The following is a 26,320-nucleotide window of genomic DNA, read 5'->3' as shown; positions in this document are numbered from 1 at the left end:
GGTTTTGGGACCCAGAGAGGTGGCATGTGAAAACCAGGGGGTTGTGGGGTTTTTTATCAAATTTTTTAAATTAAACTTTTAAGGGGTCCCAGGGAGGGGGAGGGTCGAATTAGAACTCGGGTTGTGGGTTTGGGGGAAAACCCACAAGAGGGAGGGTTCGGTCTGGCCTCGAAGTGCGGCGGGGGGGGTGGGGGACCTGGGGTCGAGGGGGGTGTTAGAGCTCATCCGGATAGTGTTTCAAACATCAGTACTGTGAGTGGGAGGGGTAGATATGGCGGGAGCAGGGGGCCATATCATGTTAGGGGAGCGCGCACCCGCTGTCTACGAGCGGTGGCATGCTCCGGCCCCCTAGGCTCCACCCGTTCTCCAGGTTGCATAGACCCTCAGGGCCCAGGCCTTCGGCTGATGCTGTGCAATGCCAGGTCCGTAGTAAATAAAGCCCCCCTCATTTGTGATCTTATTCAGGAGGGGGGTGCGGACCTGGCAGGTATTACGGAGACCTGGTTGGGCCAGGAGGGGGGGTTCCCCTCGTTGAAATGTGCCCACCAGGTTTCCACGCATTCCATCAGCCAAGGTCACAGGGGAGGGGCGGGGGGGTAGCGGTTATCATTAAAGAAGGCCTGAGACCGAGGGAGGCCACTGTTCCTCAGACAGCCGGCTGTGAATCCCTCCTTGTGAAATGGGGTCACGGGGTTCAGAGGGGTTTGCTGATCACGTACCTGGCTCCCTGCCACGTGGCAGCAGCCCTGCCTGAGCTACTCAACGTCATCGCCGCGGTGGCGGTTGATACCCCTAGGCTTATGGTCATGGGGGATTTCAACCTGCCGTCCGTGGGTGAGGCGTCAGAGGTGGCTCAGGAGTTCATGGCTTCCATGACAGCCATGGACCTGACCCAGTTAATTCATGACCCTACCCACACGGGGGGAAACACGCTGGATCTGGTTTTTGTCTCTGGACAGTGGTTGAGTGATCTCGAGATAGGGGATATAGTCATCAAGCCCTTGTCATGGTCTGATCACTCTCTCCTTTGTCTCGACCTTCGAACCGCTACACCCCGCCGCAGGGAGGCGGAGCCGGTAAGATGGTTCCGCCCCAGGCGCCTGATGGAACCTGACAGGTTCCAGATGGAGCTTGGGCCATTCCCTGAGGCTCTGGCACACGCCTCGACTGGAGACCTAGTGGCCGCCTGGGATAGGGCGGCCGCTGGAGCTCTGGACCGAGTCGTGCCTTTGCGGCCTCTGACCCGGCGCCGATCTCATTTAGCTCCTTGGTTCACTGAGGAGCTGAGGGAGTTGAAGCGCCGGAAAAGATGCCTAGAGAGCAGTTGGAGGGCCAGTCTTTCTGAATCTGACCGGACACTGGTAAGATCTCATATTAGGAATTACCTAGTGGCAATAAAAGCAGCGAAATGTAACTATTTTGCTGCTCTTATTGCGTCATCAGATAATCGCCCGGCCGCCCTGTTTAGGGTGACCCGCTCCCTGCTCCACCAGGAAGCGCGGGAGGATCCCTTGGAGGGTAGAGCCGAGGATTTTGTTCAGTATCTGTATGACAAAATCACTCAGATTCGGGAAGATCTGGACTCCGACTGGGTAGTCTCAGGGGGAGGGACTGGGGCAGGTCTTGAGAATGTTATCTGGGATGAGTTTGATCCTGTGACCCCTGAGGACGTGGACAGGATTCTGGGTAGACTGAACGCGACCATCTGTTTATTGGACCCGTGTCCCTCCTGGTTAGTGCTGGCTTCTCGGGAGGTGACACGAGGCTGGTTCCAGGGGATTATAAATGCTTCGTTGGGTGAGGGTGTCTTTCCTGCCGCCTTGAAAGAGGCGGTGGTGAGGCCTCTCCTCAAGAAGCCTTCCCTGGACCCGGCAATGTTGGTAAATTATCGTCCGGTCTCCAACCTTCGTTTTGTGGCGAAGGTTGTTGAGAGTGTGGTTGCGCAACAGCTCCCCCAGCACCTGGATGAAACGATGTATCTGGATCCGTTCCAGTCGGGCTTCAGGCCCGGGTACAGCACGGAAACGGCATTGGTCGCGTTGGTTGATGATCTCTGGAGGGCTCGGGACAGGGGGTGCTCCTCTGTCCTGGTCCTGTTAGATCTCTCAGCGGCTTTTGATACCATCGACCATGGTATCATGCTGCACCGGTTGGAAGAGTTGGGGGTGGGAGGCACTGTGTTGCGGTGGTTCTCCTCCTTTCTCTCTGACCGGTCGCAGTCTGTGTTGACAGGGGGACAGAGGTCGACCCCGAGGCCCCTCATATGTGGGGTGCCGCAAGGGTCGGTCCTCTCGCCTCTCCTGTTCAACATTTATGTGAAGCCGCTGGGCGAGATCATCCGTGGTTTCGGGGTGGAGTACCATCAGTACGCTGACGACACCCAGCTGTACATCTCCACCCCGGATCACCCCAACGATGCCCTTGAAGTGATGTCCCGGTGCCTGGAGGCCTTACGGATCTGGATGGGGAGGAACAGGCTCAGGCTCAACCCATCCAAGACCGAGTGGCTGTGGTTTCCGACGTCCCGATATAGGCAGTTGACGCCATCACTGACTATTGGGGGCGAATCATTGGCCCCCACGGAGAGGGCTCGCAACTTGGGCGTCCTCCTGGATTCACGGCTGTCTTTAGAAGAGCACTTGACGGCCGTGACCGGGAGGATTTTTCATCAGGTTCGCCTGATTCGCCAGTTGCGTCCCTTTCTGGATCGGGACTCGTTACGCACGGTCACTCATGCCCTCGTCACCTCCTGCCTGGACTATTGTAATGCTCTCTACATGGGGCTCCCCTTGAGGAGCACCCGGAGGCTCCAACTGGCGCAGAGTGCGGCCGCGCGGGTGGTAATGGGAGCGACGTGGCGCTCCCATGTGACACCTCTCCTGCGCGAGCTGCACTGGCTCCCGGTGGTCTTCCGGGTGCGCTTCAAGGTTTTGGTTACCACCTTTAAAGCGCTCCATGGCTTAGGACCTGGTTATCTACGGGACCGCCTACTACCACCAATAGCCTCCCACCGGCCAGTACGCTCTCATAGAGAGGGACTCCTCCGGGTGCCGTCAGCCAAACAATGTCGGCTGGCGACCCCTAGGGGGAGAGCCTTCTCTGTGGGGGCACCTACCGTCTGGAATGAGCTCCCCCTGGAGATACGGAGGATCCCGGATCTGCGCACCTTCCGCCGCGCTGTGAAGACCTTTTTATTCCAGCAGGCGGGCTTGGCCTAATCTCTTCCCTTTTAAATATGTAAATTTTAATCTGTTTTTAAATTATTGGGGTGTTTTAATCTGTCTGGGCCAAAATAATTTAATTTGATTTTATCTGGTTTTTAAATTTTTTATGTCTATGTTATTTTATTGTTTGGCTGTTCACCGCCCTGAGTCCTTCGGGAGTAGGGCGGTATACAAATCGAATAAATAAATAAATAAATAAATAAACCATTCGCCCCATTTCTGCAAAGGCAGAGCCCCCCCTGCAGGGCGATCGAAAGGAGAGGAGGATGCTGCAGAAAACCTTCCATCCGGGCCTGTTCCTATAGCCAAGCACGCCCAGCCATCCAAGCCCTTTCCTCAAATGGGCTGTGCATGGAGTGCTTGGAGAGAGAACAATAGAGCTCTCCAACCTCTGTTTTGTGTGTGTGAGAGAGAAGGAGAGATCTGAAGCCGAGGCACCCAAAATTCTGGCAGCGGCGGGGGCAGCTTCTGACAGTCCTGAGTCAGCTAGTTCCAGGGAGCTACTCTCAGGGAGTACCTTCTGACCTACTCCCTGAGTCTCACCGTTCTCCTTACATACACACACGCAAGTAGTGGCAGGCTCTGTGGGACAACAGGGCCTCATTTTTCCCACAGCGCAGCATATGCTTGCTATCTCTGCTTTCCTGCTTGCAAGCAGCGATCTTCTCTGCTTCTCTTGGGACACTGGTGTGGGTACCATGCATCACTTGTCAGGGCTGAGCAGGAAAGCCGCTGTCCCGCCACACATTCTTGCTTCCCCGAGCACAAAGCAGAAGCCATATGCTTCCTCTCTGGGCTGGCCGCTCGCAAAGAGCCACGCGATTGACAGCTTCTCAATGCCCCATGCAAAGCATCGCCCAGCCACCACCCAGCTTGGTCTTAGGATAGCTGGTTGGAGCAGCGCTGCAGCTGAGGCCTCCATGCCAACATTCACCGGCGAGCACAACTTTAGTCGGGCCATTCAAGCCGCCACTGCAGGGACAGCTGCCTGGTGCAAAACCTCACAGTTTTTCTCCTCAGAATCATCCTCCCTGCTCAAGCAGCGGCGGGGTCTGCAGGAATCATTCCTGCCCTGCCACGGCTTCAGATTGCTCCCTCCCTCTCTCTCTTCACACACAAAAAAAACAGAGGCTGGAGAGCTCTATTGTTCTCTCTCCAAGCACTCCATGCACAGCCCATTTGAGGAAAGGGCTTGGATGGCTGGGTGCACTTGGCTGCAGAAGGAGGCGCGGTGCAATGGGATTGTTTTGTTCACTGCGGTGATGCTTCGTGAGGACAGGCAGATGTCTGCAGCTGACAACTACAATGAATACATCCGCCTGCCCTCCTGAAGCACTACTGCTGCCGTTTGCTTTCGTTTTGCGGCAGGAGAAGGAAGAAAGCAACCGCCGCCACAGTGCTCCGGGAGGGCAGACGGACTTCTGCAGCCAGGTGGGGAGGGAAGGTAGTGAGAGCAGCAGCAGCAGCTCCTTCCAAGTGCAGCATAAGGAGGCAGTAGGCAAGTCAGGGCCGGGCCCACCAGGGATGATTGCTACCGGTTCAGCGAACCAATGCCAATCATCACTACTGGTTCGTCCAAACCGATAGGATTTCACTCCTGGAACAAAACAAATGTTTGTTTTGTTTCAAAGGCTAAGAAAGGTGCTATCATTGTTATACAATATGTGATTTGCAGTACATAAACTATTTTTTTAAAAAGAATTTTCTTCAACTCCATCTGTACTTTGAGCAATTTCAAACATATATATATAGTTGTATAGTTCAGACCTAACCTATAATTGTAACCTATCAACAAAATAGTCATAATACTATCTTACAAGAATATACTTCCTTATTAGAAATATTAAAAAGTACTAGAAAAAGAAAATAACCTGATGTTACCCAAATGTGTTGGGACGAATACTTCCTTAGTAGCAGTAAATAAGTTATTTTACTGTTTTCTGATTTTCTTTCAACTTTCCAGTTTAGCCTGGGTTGCGCGGATCCTCAGGGCCCGGGCCTTCGGTTGATGTTGTGCAACGCCAGGTCCGTGGTAAATAAAGCCCCCCTCATTTGTGATCTCGTTCAGGAGGGGGAAGCAGACCTGGGGGGTATTAAGGGGACATGGTTGGGCCTGGAGGGGGGTCCCCCTCGTTGAAATGTGCCCACCAGGTTTCCATGCATTCCATCAGCTGAGGTCTCAGGGGAGGGGAGTGGGGTGGCGGTTGTTGTAAAGAAAGGTCTTAGTCTGAGGGAGGCCACTGTGCTTCAGATAGCCAGATGTGAGTCCCTCCTTGTGAAGTGGGGCCGTGGGGGGCAGATGGGCTTGCTGATCGTGTACTTGGCTCCCTGCCACGTGGCGGTGGCCTTGCCTGAGCTGCTCAATGTGATAGCCGGGGTGGCGGTTGATACCCCCAGGCTTATGGTCATGAGGGATTTCAACCTGCCATCTATCGGTGAGGCGGCTCGGGAGTTCATGGCTTCCATGACGGCCATGGACCTGACCCAGTTAGTTCATGGCCCCACTCACATAGGGGGACACTCTGGACTTGGTTTTTGTCTCTGGCCAGTGGCTGAATGGTTTTGATATAGGGAATATTGTGATCGAGCCCTTGTCATGGTCAGATCATTCTCTCCTTCGACTTGACCTTCAAACCGCTACATCTCGACTAGGTGGTTCTGCCCCAGGCGCCTGATGGAACCAGATAGGTTCCAGACGGAGCTTGGGCCATTCCCTGAGGTTCTGGCTCATGATGCGGCTGACGACTTGGTGGCTGCCTGGGATAGGGCGGCCGCTGGACTTTTGGACCGCGTCGTGCCTTTGCAGCCTCTGATCCGGTTCCAATCCCAGGTGGCTCTCTGGTTTTCCAAGGAGCTGAGGGAAATGAAGCGCCGGAAAAGACACCTAGAGAGCAGTTGGAGGGACAGCCGGTTTGAATCTGACCAAACACTGGTGAGGTCTCATATTAAGACCTACCGAGTGGCGATAAGAGCGGCAAAGTCTGACTACTTTTCCACTCTTATCGTGTCTGCAGATAACCACCCGGCCCACTCCCTGCTCCATCTGGGAGCGTGGCGAGACCCCTTGGAGGGTAGGGTTTAGGATTTTGTACAGTATCTGCATGACAAAATCGCTCAAATTCGGGAAGGCTTGGACTCTGACGGGGTAGGTTCAGACAGGGTGATGGAGGAAGGTCTTGAGAGTGTTATCTGGGAGGAGTTTGACCCGGTGACTCCCGAAGACGTGGACAGGATTCTGGATAGACTTAGCATGGCCACATGTTTATTGGACCTGTGTCCCTCCTGGCTTCCTGGGAGGTTACATGAGGCTGGTTCCAGAGGATTATCAATGCTTCTTTGAGTGAGGGTTGCTTTCCCGCCACCTTGAATGAGGCGGTGGTGAGGCCCCTCCTCAAGAAGTCCTCCCTGGACCCAGCTGTTTTAGCGAATTATCGTCCAGTCTCCAACCTCCGCTTTGTGGCGAAGGTTGTTGAGAATGTGGTGGCGCGACAGTTCCCCCAGTACCTGGATGAAGCGGTCTATCTTGATCCGTTCCAGTCGGGTTTCAGACCTGGGTACAGCATGGAAACAGCATTGGTTACATTGGTTGATGATCTCTGGAGGGCTCGGGACAGGGGTTTTTCCTCTGCCCTGGTCCTATTAGATCTCTCAGCGGCTTTTGATACCATTGACCATGGTATCATGCTGCGCCAGTTAGAGGGTTAGGGGTGGGAGGCACCGTGTTGAGGTGGTTCTCCTCCTTTCTGTCTGACTGGTCGCAGTTTGTGTTGACGGGGCCAGAGGTCAACCTCGAGGCGCCTTGCGTATGGGGTGCCACAAGGGTCGGTCCTCTCGCCCCTTCTGTTCAACATTTATGTGAAGCCGCTGGGTGAGATCATCCGTGGTCTCGGGGTGAGATACCACCAGTACACTGAAGACACTCAGCTGTATATCTCCACCCCGGACCACCCCAATGATGGCCTTAACGTGATGTCCCGGTGTCTGGAGGCCGTGCGGATCTGGATGGGGAGAAACAGGCTCAAGCTCAACTCATCCAAGACTGTGGCTGTGGCTCCCGGCTTCCCGATATAGTCAGTTGGTGCCATCTCTGACTATTGGGGGCGAGTCGTTGGCCCCCACAGAGAGGGCTTGCAACTTAGGTGTCCTCCTGGATGCACGGCTGTCCTTAGAAGAACATGTGACGGCCGTGGACAGGGGGCTTTTTATCAGGTTCGCCTGATCTGCCAGTTGCGGCCCTTTCTGGATCGGGACTCCCTACACACGGTCACTCATGCCCTCATCACTTCCCACCTGGACTACTGTAATGCTCTCTACATGGGGCTCCCCTTGAAGAGCACCCGGAGGCTCCAACTGGTCCAGAATGCAGCCGCGCGGGTGATTATGGGAGCGTCATGGCGCTCCCATGTAACACCTCTCTTGCGCGAGCTGCTCTGGCTTCGGGTGGTCCTCTGGGTGCGATTCAAGGTATTGGTTACCACCTTCAGAGCACTCCATGGCTTAGGACCTGGGTATTTACAAGACCACCTTCTGCTACCAATAGCCTCCCACCGGCCAATTCGCTCCCACAGAGAGGGGCTCCTCTGGGTGCCGTTGGCCAAACAATGTCGGCTGGCGACCCCCAGGGGGAGAGCCTTCTCTGTGGGGGCTCCTGCCCTCTGGAACGAATTGCCCCCCGAGATGTGGAGGATTTCCGACTTACGCACCTTCCACCGGGCCCTCAAGACGCTTTTATTCCAACAAGCTGGGCTGGCCTAATTTTTAAATTTTTAATTGTTAACTTTTAACTTTTTAATGTCCAAAATGGGTAGTTTTATTTTAATTAGATATGGGCCAAATTATTTAATATTTCTTAAATTGTTTTGTAAATTTTATATGTATGTTTTAGTTTGGCTGTACACCACCCTGAGTCCTTCTGGGAGAAGGTGGTATATTAAATAAATAAATAAATAAATAAATAAATAAATAAATAAATAAATAAATAAATAAATAAATAAATAAATAAATAAATAAATAAATAAATAAATAAATAAATAAATAAATAAATAAATAAATAAATAAATAAATAAATAAATAATAAATAAATAATAAATAAATAAATAAATAAATAAATAAATAATATTGTTAAGTTTTTCTAATGGTCTCCATGGACATCCTAGGTTTTTACCTTCCAGTTTTTCAAGGTCATCCCATATTGCCACCTAGATAGGCTCTTGCGGTGATTCTGAATTAATCTAAAATTTAAATGCAAAGTTGTGTTTGTGCTTGTGGCCTGAAATTTCTGACTTTAAATCATGATTTTAATTACTTTAGAAATGTAGGAAAGCTCAAAGTAGTCTAGTTAATGTCAAAGTGACTGCTAATTTGAATTTCCTCCCCAGCGTTATTGAAGAATATATGGAAAAGTTTTACTAGAGAATAACTTGCTTTAAAGTTGCATTTTCTAAGGAAAAACAAGATGTATGCATTTCCTTGAAATAATTCTTAACAAGTTATCAACTTCATTGCTTCCAAATAATTTTATTACTATTTTTATTACTTTATTACTAACACCAGCAAGCTTGTGTTCTGGGAAGTCTCTTCAGGAAGTGATGAGTGTTTTCCATGAGATAATTATTTCAGCTAGTCCAGGTCAGTCTAAATCCTGATGGGTGAGTTACATAATCCACATGGAATTTGATGAATACTTGATCTGACATTGCTGTAAATGGAGCAATATTTGTAGCCTAAAAATGAGAAAATGTTTAAAAAGTTATTTTTGATCATATTTTTCTACTGGAATGTTGCATTTAAATTATTATGGTTTCTAATCCAAAGCTATTTCAATAATTAATTTAATGTGGATTCCATGGCAGAAAGTTTTGCTGATTCTTCTAAATTTCAGGCATGGGTCAATATGTGCTACAGAAACTTCTTTCAGTTCCATTCAGTATTGAGATGACATAGGAGATACCCTGTTTCTCCTAAAATAAGACATTCTCTGATAATAAGCCCAATCGGGCTTTTGAGCACATGCACTAAAATAAGCTGTCATCGAAAATAAGCCCTCCCCAAAAATAAGCCCTCCCCAAAAATATTTAAATGCATGTGTGGCCAGTCCCTGCCATTTCCTCTGGTTAGGGTTGGGGAGACAGAGCTGGAAATCAGGTAAGACGGCAAGAGGAGTCCCATCTTGCTCCACGCACACCAAAATAATTAGACATCTCCGAAAATAAGGCCAAGCATTTATTTTAAGGTTAAAAAAATATAAGATAGGGTCTTATTTTCGGGAAAACATGGTAGGAGAAAAAAATAAAATCTTTAATATCTTGGTATATCAGCTCCATATCATTATCTCCACTTATTTCCATTTTACAGTCAGTCCAGTTTTAGAAAAAAAAACATCCAGGGGGTCATCCACGTCCCTTCCAATCACTTTTATTTGTTCAACAGTTTTGAAATTTTGAAGTTTAAAGTAAATTTCAAGTAACTCTTTATAACCCAATAAATATAAAAATCTCATAGGTGCACAGTTCTCCTCTTAACAGCAGATGGCGCTCCTAATTCAGCTTGGTCTTGCCTCTCTGCGTAATGCTGGTAAACTAATTTTAATTATTTTAAATTGTAAATCCAATAGGTGGGCGTAATAAAATTTGATAGTAATAAAGTAAAGACAAATTCCAGATCAAATTCTAGTATTTTTTTTAAAAAAATACCTTTTCAGTATCACATCTTCACTTTAAGAGTTCAATTTTTTAACTTCATTTCTTTTAAAAAGTTTTTCTTCTTAAATATTATGGCTTTTTTCCTCCTATAAATGTGCTTATTCGGCCACTGGCAAATAGTCCCAGTATGCTTCCCCCTTGTATTTCTGGGGATACTTTAAAAAAAAAAAATCTTACCTGATTCACAAGCCATTCACTTTGTCGTCTCCTGCTCAGTCTTATATATTCAGGTTATCTTCGGCTTCGTTGCAGCCATGTTTGCTGCCGCTATTCCTTGCCGTCGGCTGAGGGGCCTTTCCAGGTCAGGGAGGGGAGATGTGGTTCCCCTTTATCCCTTTGTTTCACCACACCTCTGGGGTGGCTATGGTCCCAATTCGGACCCTCTGACAGGGAAAGTTCAGCACTGGCCATGCAGCTCGCTGACCAGGCTTCTGATATAGCCAGAAGTCCAACCGGAAATTCCTATCTCCAATTTTCTTGAAGAGATCTCTGGTCCTCCCTATTCTATTGTTTTCTTCTATTTCTTTACACTGTTTAATTAAGAAGGCATTCTTACCTCTTCTAGCTATTCTCTGGAATTCTGCATTCAATTGGGTGTATCTTTCTCTTTCTCCCTTGCCTTTCGCTTCCCTTCTTTCCTCAGCTATTTGCAAAGCTTCCTTTGACAACCATTTTGCTGTCTTGCATTTCTTTTTCTTTGGGATAGTTTTAGTTTCTACCTCTTGTAGAATGTTTTGAACCTCTGTTTATAGTTCTTCAGGCACTCTGTCTATCATTTCATTTCATTTCATTTCATTTATTAGATTTCTACTCCCGAAGGACTCAGAGCGGTGCACAGCCAAACAATAAAAACACATACAATACAAAATTTAAAAAATAGAATAAAATCAAATTAAATAATTTTGGCCCCGACAAATTTAAAACCCCAAACTTTAAAACCAATTTAAAATTGAATCTATAAATACTAAAAGATGTTTAAAATTTTAAAAATCTTTTATAAAAGAGGGGGAAAATTAGGCCAGGCCGGCCTGGTGAAATAGTAAGGTCTTTAAGCCGCGGCGGAAGGTGCGCAGATCCGGGATCCTCCGTATCTCTGGGGGGAGCTCGTTCCAGATAGTAGGTGCCCCCACAGAGAAGGCTCTCCCCCTGGGGGCCGCCAGTCGGCATTGTTTGGCTGACGGCACCCGGAGGAGCCCCTCTCTATGGGAGCGTACCGGCCGGTGGGAGGCTATTGGTGGTAGTAGGCGGTCCCGCAAGTACCCGGGTCCTAAGCCATGGAGCGCTTTAAAGGTGGTAACCAAAACCTTGAAGCGCACCCGGAAGACCACCGGGAGCCAGTGCAGCTCGCAAATATATTCATCACTTCTACTGTATATTCATCAGGAATATGATTTAGTTCATACCTGAGTGACCTAGTGCTTTTCCCTACTTTCTTCAATTTAAGCCTAAATTTTGCAACGAGAAGCTCATGATCTGAGCCAGAGTCAGCTCCTGGTCTTTTTTTTACTGACTGTATACAGCCATGATTGTGAACCTATGGCACGCGTGTCACAGGTGGCACATGGAGCCATATCGGTGGGCACGCGAGCTCAGCTCCAGCGCGCATGCGTGCGCCGGCCAGCTGATTTTCAGGCCTTTTGGGCCCATCGGAAGTCAGGAAAAAGGCTGTTTCCGGCCTCCAGAGGGCGCCCAGGGGAGTGGGGAAGGCCATTTTTGCCCTCTCCAACCTCCTAGAAAGGCTGTAGAGCCTGGGGACAGCGAAAAATGGACCTTTCTTGCTATCGCATGCCAAAAGTGGAGGGAGCCCAGGGGGGGGAGGATCACACATGCATGTGTAGAGGGAGGAACACATAAAATTATGGGTGTGGGCATGCAAGCGAGCAACCCCCCCGCACTCCCCCCATTTTTGGCACGCAATGGCAAAAAGGTTAGCCATCACTGGTATAAAGCTTCTCCATCTTTGGCTGCAGAGCACATAGTCAATCTGATTTCTGTGTTGACCGTCTGGTGATGTCCATGTGTAGAGTCGCCTCTTGAATTGTTGGAACAGAGTTAAAAGTTTACAATTTTGTGGGACTGTATTACTAGCTGTCCAGGGTCATGGCTTGGTAACGCCTGGTCTAGGATATAGGTTCATTCATCACAAACTGATATTTTGTGGATTTGGATGTGGCTCGTGTGAATTCATCTGATTGTTGATGTATAACTTAGCAATAGTTACTGTCACAGTTGTGCTTAGTCACCATGTTATAAACTAACATTTATGCTTTACCATGATCTTTAAATCCACACATTGATTTAAGGTAAGCATATTTTAAAAAGTACTGTTTTAAAAAGCATTAAGCTACACCTTGTTAAGTCATGTCTCATAGTTAATGTGCAGCAACATCCAGATATTGGTGGGACACAGAATTATGGTCATGGTGAAATAACACTCCTTTTGCAATGTTGCACAGAGATACCAAACAGTTTTCAGCATATCACAAAACTTTTTTTTGTCATTCTGATGCAAGTTTTTACAAATGCTGCTGCTAATAGGAAATAAAATATTAAAATAAAATTCTGCACTATTTAAAGTATACCTTCAGGACTGGGGATTATTGAATAAACCACAATTAGGTGGATCACTGATCACACCAAGTCATAAACTATAGTTTTAAAACTTCAATGGCCATGAACAAAACCAAGCACAATGAAAACTCATTCTAAAATAATTTTAGCAAAGTTTCCACTAGATGGCACTACAAAACCTGTGATTTACAGAAGTGTTTTTTCAAATATTGCAATCATGCTGGATATGTTTGGTTTTACCTGATAAGGGAGGGAACCACTTTAGTTAAATAAGAGAGAGAAGGCAGTAAAAGATAAATGCATCCTCTAGTTTATTTATTTTTCTTGTCCAAACTAAGCATCAGTTTGAATCCAAATCTTTAGTCTGATATCTTAACCACTATACCAAACTGGCTTTCTCTAAAAATTCAGAAAAAGAAAAATCCTACCAATCCACAGTATGGTCCAATGGATGGATAACTACTGTCTGGTCTATTATAGAGTTTCAAGTAATTACTAGTACAATCGCCTGGATCTTCAATGCTGATGTAAGCAAAATTAACAGTAACAATTCTTCTTTGCTGAGCTTTAATTGTCCATTCACAGTCAGTTTTATTCTGGTAAGAAACTAGGTATTCTGAATTGGCGACTGAAGCAGACTGTCCATATAAGAAACCACCACAAGTTAGGAACAGAAAAAGTAAGTTACTGCTAAACATTTACTTGTTCTCTTTCATGAGAGCCCCAGTCTAGATTTGAAAAATTATACATCTTCCCTGTGGATGTCATTTTAATACTTTGCAGATTGTATTTTAATTTAAGACTTATACAATCATTGCCATTTGTTTCTGATTTGTGTTTAGTTTAGTTGTACAAGATTAAGTGGCAGCCATGTTGGTTGATGTATTAATTTATTAATTGTTTGATTGACAGAACTTAAAATATTTTTGGTACCATTTGGAGATGAAGTCCAAGTAATTTCATATCCTTCATAGGAAAGTAGGTGATTGTTTTTGAAACACAGATATATAACATGGTTTTTAGTAAATGTACAATTGGGTAAAGTGTTTTTATAATGTTTGCCAAGCAGTGGAAGATATCACTACAATTTCTATATTTAAAAGAATATATGAAGATTCTGTTAGCAACAATGTGATTGTAAAGGCTGAATTAGTAAGAATTTCTCAATTGATTCAACTTTTTTTGATTTACCAAGTTTTGACTGACTGAACAAACCTCACTACCTAATTAAACCTTCATCCTATTTTAAGATTTATACAGTAGTTTTATTAGAAGTATTTATCACGGCAACAACAAAGTCTCTTCAGGCATGAACTGATGAGCAAGACTGTTCTGAAATTTTTTTTTAACTATCAGGAGGGCTCCTAATGGAGAAAACCTGAAGAAGATAGTCATTTTTTGGTATCTGGGATCCCACCTCCAAGGCATGACAATATCAGTGGCAAGGTGCGAACAAGGGTGAATGCAGCCTCGATGCGTTGGTGAGAACTCACTGATGTGTTATGTGACAGATAAATGCCAATCTGTCTTAAATCTAAGATTTACAAGACAACCATCCAATAATATAAAATACAAAACAATCTGTTTTCTGACTTCCCTTTTTCAGTTAACTCATAATTCTTCATATCATAATAGTTTTCATGTTTTTGGTATATAATTGAAAAGTACATCCGCATCTTTAAACTCTATTCATTTTTGTGTCACCATGTTAACATACTTATGGCTGTTGAATGAAAAGAGTGATGGCATTAACCAAGGCCAGCTTATAGCAACTTTATGAAAAGAATGTATATATGATTTTATCATTGCAACCAGGGTCTTGAAATTAAATGACCTTGTTGCATGGGTGTAGTTTATTCTTAATTCAAAACTTCTTGAGATTCTTGAGATCAAGGGAATAAGGTCAGGTTTTTTTGTAGCTTTTCTCTGTTTTCCTTCCTCCTTTTTTCTTTTTTTTTTAGATTTTCATATTTTATGTCAGACAAATAATGCTTTCTCCTATAGTCTGTGCTAATGAAACCTAATGCCTGTAAGAAACAGTGTTATTTTTTAATGAAGCTTGAACTGGAATCGATTATTAATCATATAAGGGACATGATGGCTCAGTGACAAGACGCTGAGCTTGTTGATCGAAAGGTCGGCAGTTCAGCGGTTTGAATCCCTAGTGCCGTGTAACGGGGTGAGCTCCCATTACTTGTCCCAGCTTCTGCCAACCTAGCAATTTGAAAGCACGTAAAAAATGCAAGTAGAAAAATAGGGACCACCTTTGGTGGGAAGGTAACAGCGTTCTGTGCACCTTTGGCATTTAGTCATGCCGGCCAGATGACCACGGATACGTCTTCGGACAGTGCTCACTCTTCGGCTTTGAAATGGAGATGAGCCCTTTCTCCTAGAGTCGGGAACGACTAGCACATATGTGCGAAGGGAACCTTTACCTTTACCTATTAATCATATAAACATCTGATCTAAAAATTACAATGGCACTTTGCCTGTAAGAATAAAAATCTAGGATTGTAAAGTTGTCAGAAGCACAGAACTGGTGGATACAATCAGCATGCTCTTGAATGCCCTGACACGTGACACAGGTACAAATGTAAAATGATGAAACTTCATAAAAGAATTCAATAGAATCCAATTCACATTGCCCTATATTACTGCTACAGTAATATTTATTTTTATTCTTCACAAACATGACATGAATGCTTTCACAAAATCTCTGAGGCCCAAAAGCCAAAGTTTGAACTTGCTAGAATTTTCTCTATCATTATCCTATTTTAGTGGAGGGGTTTTGGGGAGGAGATGGAATCATCCAATCTTTTTCCTCTCGAGATTTTATGAGTCTTTACCAGTCTCCCATTAAACTATATATATATAAAAGTCACTAACATAAAATTGGATATACTAAAAAACCCATTAAGTCCATGGCTAGTTTTTCTAGCACTAGGTTGAAAATTAACAGCGATGAATCCCATTTTTTTTATCTACCTCTACTAATACCTAAATCTCTGTGAGGAAACCTTTATTCATGTCATTATTCCTCCCAGAGTGATAAGCATTTCTTATTGTCTGGGCAGAATTCTTTGTATATTTTTTATAGTTTAAAAAGAATGCCACCAAACTTTTGCATCTATTTCCCACATTACTACTGCCAAACTAGAGGTAAAGAGAAAGCATTTGAACACAAATGAATAGTCTTAGGAAGGGCTGTTTAATTTTTCTACCTTTTTACTATGGCCCTGACAAATATGACTTCTTAAAGCAGCCAGTTTGTAGAGATGTGAAAAATTCATTGATCCAATAATGGAGGACTATTCTCTGAGAACTTCAAAAGATTCTATTTTTCACGTTGCTTCTCCTTCAGACCATCCTTCTTTCAGAGGATTGTTTGATGGTTTCTAAAATCCAATAGTCTTTTATGTGTTTTCTTCTAACTGTGATATTTTAACAAAACTGGCCTGTTTTGGAACAAAACCATCCCCAGGACACCTTCAATTATTTGCAACTTGGACTTCTGGAAACCACTGAACTGTCTGTAGAATGCCAGAATCAAGACAAGGTTCAGCATAGTCCAGAAGAAAACAGAATGTTTGTAATTTGTTAATCTTATCAATGTCAGTATCATCAGTGACTAGAACAGTGTATAAAACCAAGGACGAGAGAAGAAAAAATTCTGGAAATTTCTGGTCTTTCCTGGATTGACAAATTCTGTATATACCTTGATCTTTACATTTCAAGTAAATTTCTCATTGGTGCTAATGGAGGTTTTCATTAAAACGCAAATGGCAATTTTTGGCCACTTTAAAGCAGAGAGGTCATTAACATTTTGGCAAGGAAAGAAAAGTTACATTTCTTGTTTTCAAGACTGCTCATATTTACCCATTTATTAACAAATGTTATACACATTCATTCAGATTTAATTTGGGCCTGGTCTGCCAATGAAGGATTTTAAACAAAGAGGAGGTTATAGCAGGCGAGGCATGGATCACTGTAATTCAGATTGGAATTACCATCTCTTGAATTACCTTTGTCTCAGTAGATGGCAGCCTTTGCCTACATATGGAAGCTACATAGCATTGGGCCTTGAGCATCTTGGAGGGAAACCATGGACAAGATAAGGGCTGAGAACTAAATTGGTAAGTGGAAAAGTAACTGATAGAAGGTAATGGCAAACCATTTCTGTATTATCATTGAGATACTGCAGAGCTACACTCTATGAAATCACTGAGGCACAAGTTTAATTTGAGTGTATTTTTACATTTTTAACCTTTAATATAAAGGTAAAAATATATTTCAGGGGCACTATGGCTCAGTGGGTAAAGACACTGAGGTTGTCAGCTGGAGAACTGAGAGCCTGATTTCGAGACCTAAGCTCTGCACAACAGGTGAGCTTCTGTTATTTGCTCCAGGTCCTGTCTACCGATCAGTTTGAAAGCCTGCTGTCAACTCATGAAGCATTCCTGACCTGCTCTTGAGTTGCCACAGGCAGGGGGATGGGAAAACCAAGCCTCACAGCTGCATCGAGGAACTTGCTTTTTAGTCAAAATAAAGCACCTTACAGTGGCAACATCAAGGTCATCTCCAGGGTGACTCACAGAGGCCGGAGGGAGTGACTTCTATAACCCACGAAATTGCTTCATTGGGGAATGTGACTGATAACACCAGGGGTGGGTTCTACTTACCTTTACTACCAGTTTGCAATGGGATCGCTGTTTTAGAAGAAATTTCAAGTGGTACTATCTACAGTAGTGTAGTAGTAGTGAAACCTCTTTCTAACAATGTATCAGTAACAAACTTAACAGTCAAGAAGTTGTTAGTAAAAAGGAAATAAGGTGGGAGATTGGGGCCACAGAACATTCCAACAAAATTGGCATCTTCATTACTACCATCATATGACTAAAGATGACAGAAATACATAAAATTAGGCTTCTATGGCATTATTTGAATAAAGTTGGCTCAATGAATAAGTGGATCTCTTTTTGATGTAACAGGGATAGATGAAATGTCCTGTTTTATCTAAATCAGAAAACTATCACCTGTTTCTTGTACCAGGATTTGAAAATAACTTCTGTATTTTGTTTGCTGCCTTGAAGTGGAGGTTAATAAATTAAAAAAATATGGATAACTAAGGATTCTGGTTTATTTTCTGATTGAGATAAAATGAAAACTAAGATGTATTAACCGTCACAACTCAAAAGAGATTGTATGAGAACTGGATACACAAGCATAATAGCGTATTCATATCTTAACATGATAAACCAGTTATAAGTATACCTGAGTGGAATCGATTTTATTATGATTTCATAAAAAGTCATTTGCACTCACTTAGCAATTGCTTATTGGCTTGCTGCTTTTGAATTCAGTTTTAATCTTTTTGTCACTTTAGGGCATTTTTTAAAAAAAATTATTTGAAACACACATTCTCTGTCTGCCTAAGAAATGCTGTTGAATGAAAAGAAAAATGGAATAGTCACAATTATTTTGTTATCTGGTACATGGATCTTCTTACCTTGACATAATCCTATGGCAATTTTGAAAAGATGCTGCAGCTTCTAATTCAAAAAACTCAAAGGTGAGGTTGATCAATTTGTTTATAGGTACAGCTAAAACCCACACACATTCTACATCTTTCCCATCCTCGTCAGAGTCTGGAGAGCTGAAGTTTTAACACACATTTCTCAAGTAGCCACTACAATTTGCCATTACCAAATGACCATTTAGCAATGCTTGATATTGCTGCATTAAATGATACCTTACTTTTATCATTACTTTCTGTCTCATACACCACATGTAACTTGATGCTTATTGGTAATGTTTAGCATGGAGAACATTGCTTTCATGAAAAGCATACTTTTTACACAGTACTTTGGTTTATACAGCATAGTAAACTTAGAGTTTGTGTAACAATTCTTAAATTGGTTGGATGCCAAGCGAAAAGCAACCAAATCACATTATTCATGAACATTGCCATTATTTTGAATATGTGGAGGAAGGAAAAAATGGTAGTACTACTATTATCATTGACTGCAGTGTGACTGACACTGAAGGCCATCTGTTGCAAGATTAGTGGGTTCCTTGTGTAGTGTGTTGGCTATTTGACAACTGACCGCTGGACAAGATGGGCCAAGGGTTCGATCCAGCAGGCTACTGTTTATTTTCTTAAGTTCTTATGTTACGCTATTTTTGCTCAGAGTTTATTAATTTTAAACAATCAGTATGACTAGATTATTCTTGGCAACTGTACCTACCGTTATGTAGCATTTTCTTACAGTTTTGGTAGATGACTGACAATTATAGTCAATTCTTTTTTCCTTTGCATCTAGTCAAATATATTCTGTCAATATTGTTTTTCATCATTCCCATGATGTTGCTGATATGGCATCTCATCCCTGGTCCATGAGTAAGACAGCCTTAAGTTATCTTTGGCTGTTTTGATATTAAAATAGGTTTATTTTTTATTTAGAGAGCATCCAAAAAGAGTCTAAAGGGGATAAAATCTGTTAAGCTTTGTCGTCCATTAATTTGGACAAAAGTCATGATACTTGAGGGGAATAAATTCAGTAGAGGTAGTATAACTCATTTCATGCTGATATATAATTTTATGCTAACAGAAAATGGATGAATAGTTCTTCTGTGCAGTAATACAGAAAGGCCCAAAGAGAGAAAACAAAAAGCAGCAGAAAATAAGATTTTTTCATAGCAGTCATGGAATGTATCAGTGTTAAAAGCAAACACAATCGGTATTTCTTTATATTTCTTTATTACATGAAGTGAGATCACTAGCGTTCAGCATAAGATTCATTAGCTAAATAAATCAGAATGCATGAATAATAAATGGAAAAAATTATAGAATTTTGAGTACAGCTTCGATCTTCCAAGATTATTTCTCTCTTTGAACAGAAGGAGGAGCTATTTCTTTGTCTTTGGACTAGAATTTCTATTAATTCCTGGGATTTGTCTATAGAGCTGTTGCAAATTAAGATATTACATTTCTATGCAGGAACATAAATGAATATGGTTTATTATCACGAATCAGATAGACTACAAGACTTTAACATAAAATTATTCACTCATATCAAAATAGGTATACTTATGAGCTGATTTTTGTTTTGGCATAATCCAAATCAGGGATATATTTCAAGCAATTGCTGAGTTTACCATTGCACTAAGCCATATTTTAACTTTAGTTGTTTAAATAAGGCACAAAATTGAAACTTAGCCTGGGCAACTAGTGCATATCCACATTTTTCATTTTATCACAGAGTTGGAATATATATTTTATTTAAGAAAAAATGCTTGGATAGTTATCAAAATATTAAGCCAGAGGAAGAACTCTTCTTTAGTTGCAATGTTATACTTGATTGCCTGCAAGTAATTTTTATTCACTATAGGAGGTTAGATAAGATCTAATTAAATGACTGCCTAAAGTTAAAAACAAAGACATTCTTTTTGTTTTACAGGAATGTAGTGATCTTTACAAAGGTTTTCCTATATTTTCTGGCTGAGTAAATAGATTTAGAAATTTGATAGCATGTTAAATTATTTTCTAAAAATGCAATGGTTCGTGGGAATGATCTTGTGAAATTGGGGTTAAGGAACACGACCAAGGGACTGGTCAGATAAAAGGCAGCTGGGCCTGTACCAGGAATGCAGACACAGTAAGAGGCTCAGGAGGGACCCTCTTTAATTTGGGGGCGATAAAAGGACAGAGGGGGAAGCATGGTGGTGGTGGTGGTGGTGGAGAGAAGTATTTTTAGACTTGTAAGATTATGCTAATGTAGCTTTACAGTAAAATGGAGGTAGCTCATCTGGTCATGTTTCTTGTCTGGTATATTTAGTAAGGCTAGCAGAAAATAGCTGCCAAGAAGGACAAAAACATTCAAATCATTTAATTGAAAGTAAACAGGTGAGAAATTGCTCCCTATTACTCTATCCTCCCACGGTGCTATTCCGTCAATTTATCTGTGTTATCTTCTAGGCACACATCCAAACAAATTACTGGCCAGCACTCATTTATCATTATTAATATTCCAAGAGTGTCTTAGGACTAAAAAGGGCCTGAAATCATTCTTAGAAATAAAGATTTATGCTGGAAGTTTTGTGTGTGTATGTGTGTGTTTGTCTGTGCATGTGTGTGCGTGTTCATAATACTCCTTTGAAATGTTATGATATTGATAAGGAGGATGAAATGCGTTGCATTGTCCAAGTTTGCTCCTTCACAACCTGTATATTCAGCAGATAGAGATTCTATATAGAAAGGATTTGCACAAGACTACTAAGAAACTTGGACAAACAAGACTCTGAGAAGAGTTTCTCAACTTTGGCAATTTGAAGATGTGTGGACTTCAACTCCCAAAATTCCCCAAGCAGGATGGGAAATTGTGGCAGTTGGAGTTCACATATCTTCAGGCGGCCAAGGTTCAGAAACACTGGTTGCAGTGAATATACCACAGCAGGGGGCTCTCTTGAGATGTTGCAGTGAAGAGAGAAATATTAGGGTGGAACCCACAGAGAATGAGCCTCTGGAAATGTGACTTTCAAAAGTAAATTTCTTTATAATAGGAAAAGGGTGGAGCAGCAGTTCCAAATTAGCTCCATGGACATAAATACATCTGGATTCTTGACAGGCTTCAGATGTCTCAAAATTAACATGCCGGTACATTTTTAAGGCTAGAGTTCAAGCATTACAAAAGATTGCTTTGAATGAAAAGGAGAAAGAAAATAACAGCAATTCTAGCCAGCCCAAAAATCAGTGTATTAGTTAAATGATGAGTAGTACCTATCATAGTTTCTCTTTGTTTTCTGCTAAGTCACAAGCAATATATGATTCCAAGAATGCAATCAGAGGTGTACATGGATTTGTAGAAATAGCATTCGGTAATTGCCCATCCTCTCCTACTGAAGTGTATTGTGCAAATAAAGTGATAAACATATATTGCATTATTATAACCCAATATAATTTAAAATTTAATTAAATTTAATTATTTCACTGTATTAGGACTACTTAAGCAGCCTGAGCATTCCACTAAGTAGACTACCGTGTTTTCCTGAAAATAAGACCCTGTCTTATATTTTTTTTAACCCTGAAATAAGTGCTTGGCCTTATTGCCACACGCTCAAAAGTCCGATTGGGCTTATTGTCAGGTGATGTCTTATTTTGGGGGAAACAGAGTATATACTTGGCAAGATCCCAATATAACCCATAAGGCTCTTGGCTTAAAGCAAACAGGTCATGGTTTAGGGGAAATCACAATCCTATTACTTATTTTTTTAAATAAAATAATGCAAGGATAGTCCCACACAGTTCGTTTAATTGAAGTCTGGATTTAGTCATGAAGTAAAAGAGCCCACACAGAGCAGCCAATTAGGTTAGTAAGAGTCCAAGTAAGCGTCTTACTTCAATGGGAGGATGTTGAGGTTATAGATGCCAAATAAACTTTTGAGAGTCTATGGGACAAGCTATGTCACAGGTTTTATGCTCCATTAGCTGCCACTCACTTTCCATAACTCCCAGTTCTTCTTTCTGTCATTGAATTTCTCTTATATAATTATCACACATACCAGATTCATATACATATTCAGCAGGTTCTGACCAATTCTGGACAACTGGTAAATACCACCTCTGGCTGGCCCTGCCCCCAACTATTATCTGCCTCCCAAGTCCCAGCTGATCAGGAGGAAATGGGGATTTTGCAATAAACTTCCCCTGGAGTGGGGTGGGAATGGAGATTTTACAGTAATCTTCCCCTGCCATGCCCACCAAGCCACACCACGCCCACAGAAGCGGTAGTAAAAAAATTTGAATCCCACCATTGACACATAACTATTATACATTAATACATATGTGTATATTATCTTATACATTCCATATACATATCTATTACTTTGACCTTTCAACCTACTGCTTCCCTCCACCCCGAAATTGTAATAATACAATTTAGTCTATTGGAGAAAAAAATATCTACAGCAAGTCCAAAACAGGGCATATCCAAAACTCAATATATAACTTTCAAGTTTTGGAAAATGCAAAAGTTGCCTATTTTGAGGTAGTTGAGTAGGTACCACTAAAGTATTGTATATCTTCGTGTTTGAATATTTAAATAGGAGGGCCTAGTTCACTCTAAATTCCAAGTAGCAGCAACTAAAGCAGGAACATTGCTTTCATCATTCATCATATAATGGAATAATTCCTAATTATTAACTTGTTAGAAACAGATGGAAAGTAGTTAGAAACCCAAGAATAAGGATTGGGACATTGGCTTAAATATAGCTTGTGTAGAGTTTTAGGGCAGGAGTGAATATGCTGTTTCCAAGTAAAAAATGGGAGGACAGGTTTATAATTTGTGGTGTATTTTCCAGACATAGTATTGGTAGGAAAGGCACCACTATTTATAAAGAGATGAACAATAAAAGAATTACATTAAATAAAGGTACTTTTCTCCATACAAAGTCTGAAGAACATTTCACCTCTTCATTACATCTAGAGATTATTGTAATTATAAGCAGCTATTTGGGAAGAAAATCAGCAAGCATGTCAACTACAAGCAGATAATTTTGTCTAAAAGGTTCTTGCTTCTCACATGTTATCTGTGCCTCATCATTATAGAAGTTTCAAAAAGCTCCAAAATATTAAAAGGAAATTCGAACAAATAAAAAAAATCATGTCTATTACCAAGAGATAAACAAGAAAAAAAGCAAATAACAATACCAAAAAAATGCAGAGACAACTTTTATCATTGATCTCCATTCACTGGAGTAGAAACAGAGAACCAATTTCTCTAGTGTGGGACTAAGTTTCGATTAGGACCAGGGAGACTGATATCCATCCTTAGCAGGAGTGAAATTCAGCAGGTTCTGGAGAACCGGTACCGGAAATTTTGAGTAGTTCGGAGAACCGACAAATACCACCTCTGGCTGGCCCCAGAGTGGGGTGGGAATAGAGATATTGCAATATCCTTCCCCCAGAAGTGGGGAAGGAATGGGGATTTTGCAGTATCCTTCCCATGGAGTGGGGTGGGAATGGAGATTTTGCAGTATCCTTCCACTGCCATGCCCACCAAGCCACTCCCACAGAACCAGTAGTAAAAAAAATTGAATTTCATCACTGATCCCTAGCCATAGAAATTGACAGACTGAGTTTGAGCCACTCACATTCTATCAACTCAACTTACTCCAGACAGTAGTGGTGGTGTGGAAATGGAGGAGGTACTATGGCACTCTGAACACCTAGTGAAAAGGAGAGGGGCAGATCTAACAAATAAATGAACTCGCAAGAGTTACTACAAAAAAATGATATTTTGAATTTTAAACATAAGTAATTTTATGGTAGGTTTTATATATTGTACTTGAACATAATATGGTTGGCCTGGCTTTGGCTTGTAATGTTCTGTGAATCCAACTTTATAAAACCATCGCTTATACCTTAGTACAGTATATAAATCCCACCAATTTTGGTTTATTCTACAAACCATCTTAAAGAAATATCTATAAGTGAATTACTCTTTATGATAAGTACACCATTTCATTTTAAGATTATAGACATAATGTGGTGCATTACAGAAAAAAATGTACCTTTTTATCCATTATTTACCATCTGAAAAGGTACAGGGAGCCAGTACTTGTCCAGACATATTTCTTTGCAGAGCTTTTTGGATGGATTATTTGTTTGTTTATTCGATTTGGAGACCATCAGGCTCTCAGTCAATTCTGGGTGATTATGTCCAAGGATAGGAAACAATAAAATATATATCCATACACATCCAGGAAAAAAAAATACAAATTTATACCACAAATGCAACAAACTGCTGACCAAATTTTATGAAGCAAAATTATGAAATAATAGCTTAACTGTGATATATTATTTGAAAAATATGGTATCACTTTTGACATAGATTGCACATTCTTATAATATAAAATCATTCTTAGGATAACTTAGTTCTTAGTTGTACAAATAGAAGCCTGAAGGACACTGTTTTTTCTTCCTACATATGTTTCAATGTAAACATCTGCCAATCTTTATTTACCAACAGAGATGTTTAAAATAAAAATGTTTCCATTAAGTTATGAGAAACAAGGGGACAGACTCCTAGTGCACATTTACTTTCAAATTAACAAATGACTCATCTCTCAGTAAAATGTACCACAGGTAAAAACATAGATAATTATTTTAAGTAAGATAGTTTGTGTCTTAACGAAGATGAGAGGCTTCTTCATAACAGTGCTTAGATTACTACAAATGAGTTTGCCATTTCTGTTTTTTCTCTTCCAAGAGTTCATCTGAATCACCAACAACATTAAACAGAATACTTTAATTAGATTATTCAATCTTGTTTTACTAATATATTCCAGTTACTAAATAACACACTGGTTATACTTTAGTGAATAATTTCATTTCAGTCCTGTTAACCACATGTTGTACTACTAATAAAAGCTTTTAGGATTGAAGGGAGTTCTTTTGCAGATTTGTTTCAAACTGACATGCCAGACCATTTTAGATTTAAGCAGATTTTTTTAAATAAAAAAAAATAATGCAGATGAGAAACAAATGATTCAACAAAGAATCTCAAATTATTGTTGATTGGGTGATGTTGCAACAATTTACTCGGGATTATAGTTCATTTATTTTGTCTGTCAAAATACACATGGTCCTCACATGATAGGTAAAAATTCTGGAAGTCGTATCCTTAGCACATGCAGAGGGAATACAGTTGAGACACACTGCAAAAGAGGAACCTTATAGAAATTAAAAACAGCTACTAACTGTGGAGGTGGGGAAGGGCTGAGTTACAATGACTCAGTGAAATACTATGTCCTGCTACACCACAAAGGCTTTATGTCATCAAATCTGGAGTGTTTCCTTTACAGATTGTTAAGGATCAGTTAAGAACTACTTTCTCTAAACTCTTAAATTAATAGGATTATCTCAGGCTGTTTTGATAGGTGGTTATTTTCAGCTAATTATTTTTGATATTAATATATTACAGAAAGGCTGGATTGAAAATAGCTCCAGTCATGCTACCCAGAATTAATTTTTAAATTCTGAATAAACATTATTTCATGAGAGCAAAATCCAAAAATTTGGCTTAGATCTAATAAATGTTCCTTAAATATGAAGCTTTTTGGCAAGATCTTTTTGGCAAGATCTTCAAATGAGTTTCCTCTGATCTGTATATGATGATTTGATATGTAATCCAGTACTTAATCCCATTGTATATTCCTGATAGTCTTTTCTTATAGATAGAAAAATGTATTAAGCAACTTCCATCCTATCTTCAACCTTCTCTTTTTGACGATTTGGTAATGAGAAGGTGATTTGATTACACCTACAAAGATTCTGAAGAAGGTTGATAAATAAATAAATAAACAGATAAATAGATTATTTAAACCTGTTTGAGTTGACTTTCAGGTTGAAGCTAGAACAGAGACAGTATTGATCATGTTTGTTTGTGAATGATCTGTGGCAGAACCAGAACGAGACAAGCGCAACTAGGACCTCAACACCTTTTGATACTATTAAACATGGTGTTTTTCTGGACCAACTGTAGGAATGGGAGTATAGTTTTGCAGAAAGCTCATGTCTCGTCTGTCCATGGCCAGTTCCAGTCACCATTGGTATGAAATGCTGTAGGTCAAGTGTAATGCCTCTTCTTTGTGAGGTGTCTTGGGGTTAGTACATTCACTTCTCTTTATTTAACATGAACATCTGTTAGAAGGATGTTGATAGTACAGTATAGCCTTTATTGTCATTGTACATCATATATACAATGAAATTGGTTTAGCCTCTGGTACAATCCATAACAGAAAACAGTATAAATAGTATAGAGAATA

At 41.6% G+C, this 26,320-nt stretch overlaps 1 protein-coding gene across 1 annotated transcript in view; it reads right to left on the bottom strand.

The window, feature by feature from the left end:
- Positions 1-8,839: 8,839 nt before the first annotated feature.
- CUBN (cubilin) overlaps positions 8,840-26,320 on the bottom strand; it is a 169,257-nt gene continuing 151,776 nt past the window's right edge. The window contains 7 exon segments of the mRNA XM_087893689.1: positions 8,840-8,947; positions 12,925-13,183; positions 13,366-13,563; positions 14,938-15,103; positions 17,260-17,389; positions 18,003-18,016; positions 18,019-18,219. Of these exon segments, the coding sequence (XP_087749815.1) occupies positions 8,840-8,947; positions 12,925-13,183; positions 13,366-13,563; positions 14,938-15,103; positions 17,260-17,389; positions 18,003-18,016; positions 18,019-18,219 (1,076 nt within the window).

The sequence above is a fragment of the Pantherophis guttatus genome, chromosome 4, assembly GCF_059756535.1.
Source record: "Pantherophis guttatus breed Tessera chromosome 4, ASM5975653v1, whole genome shotgun sequence".
NCBI classification, from domain to species: domain Eukaryota; kingdom Metazoa; phylum Chordata; class Lepidosauria; order Squamata; family Colubridae; genus Pantherophis; species Pantherophis guttatus.
This window is presented reverse-complemented; position numbering and strand designations above follow the sequence as displayed.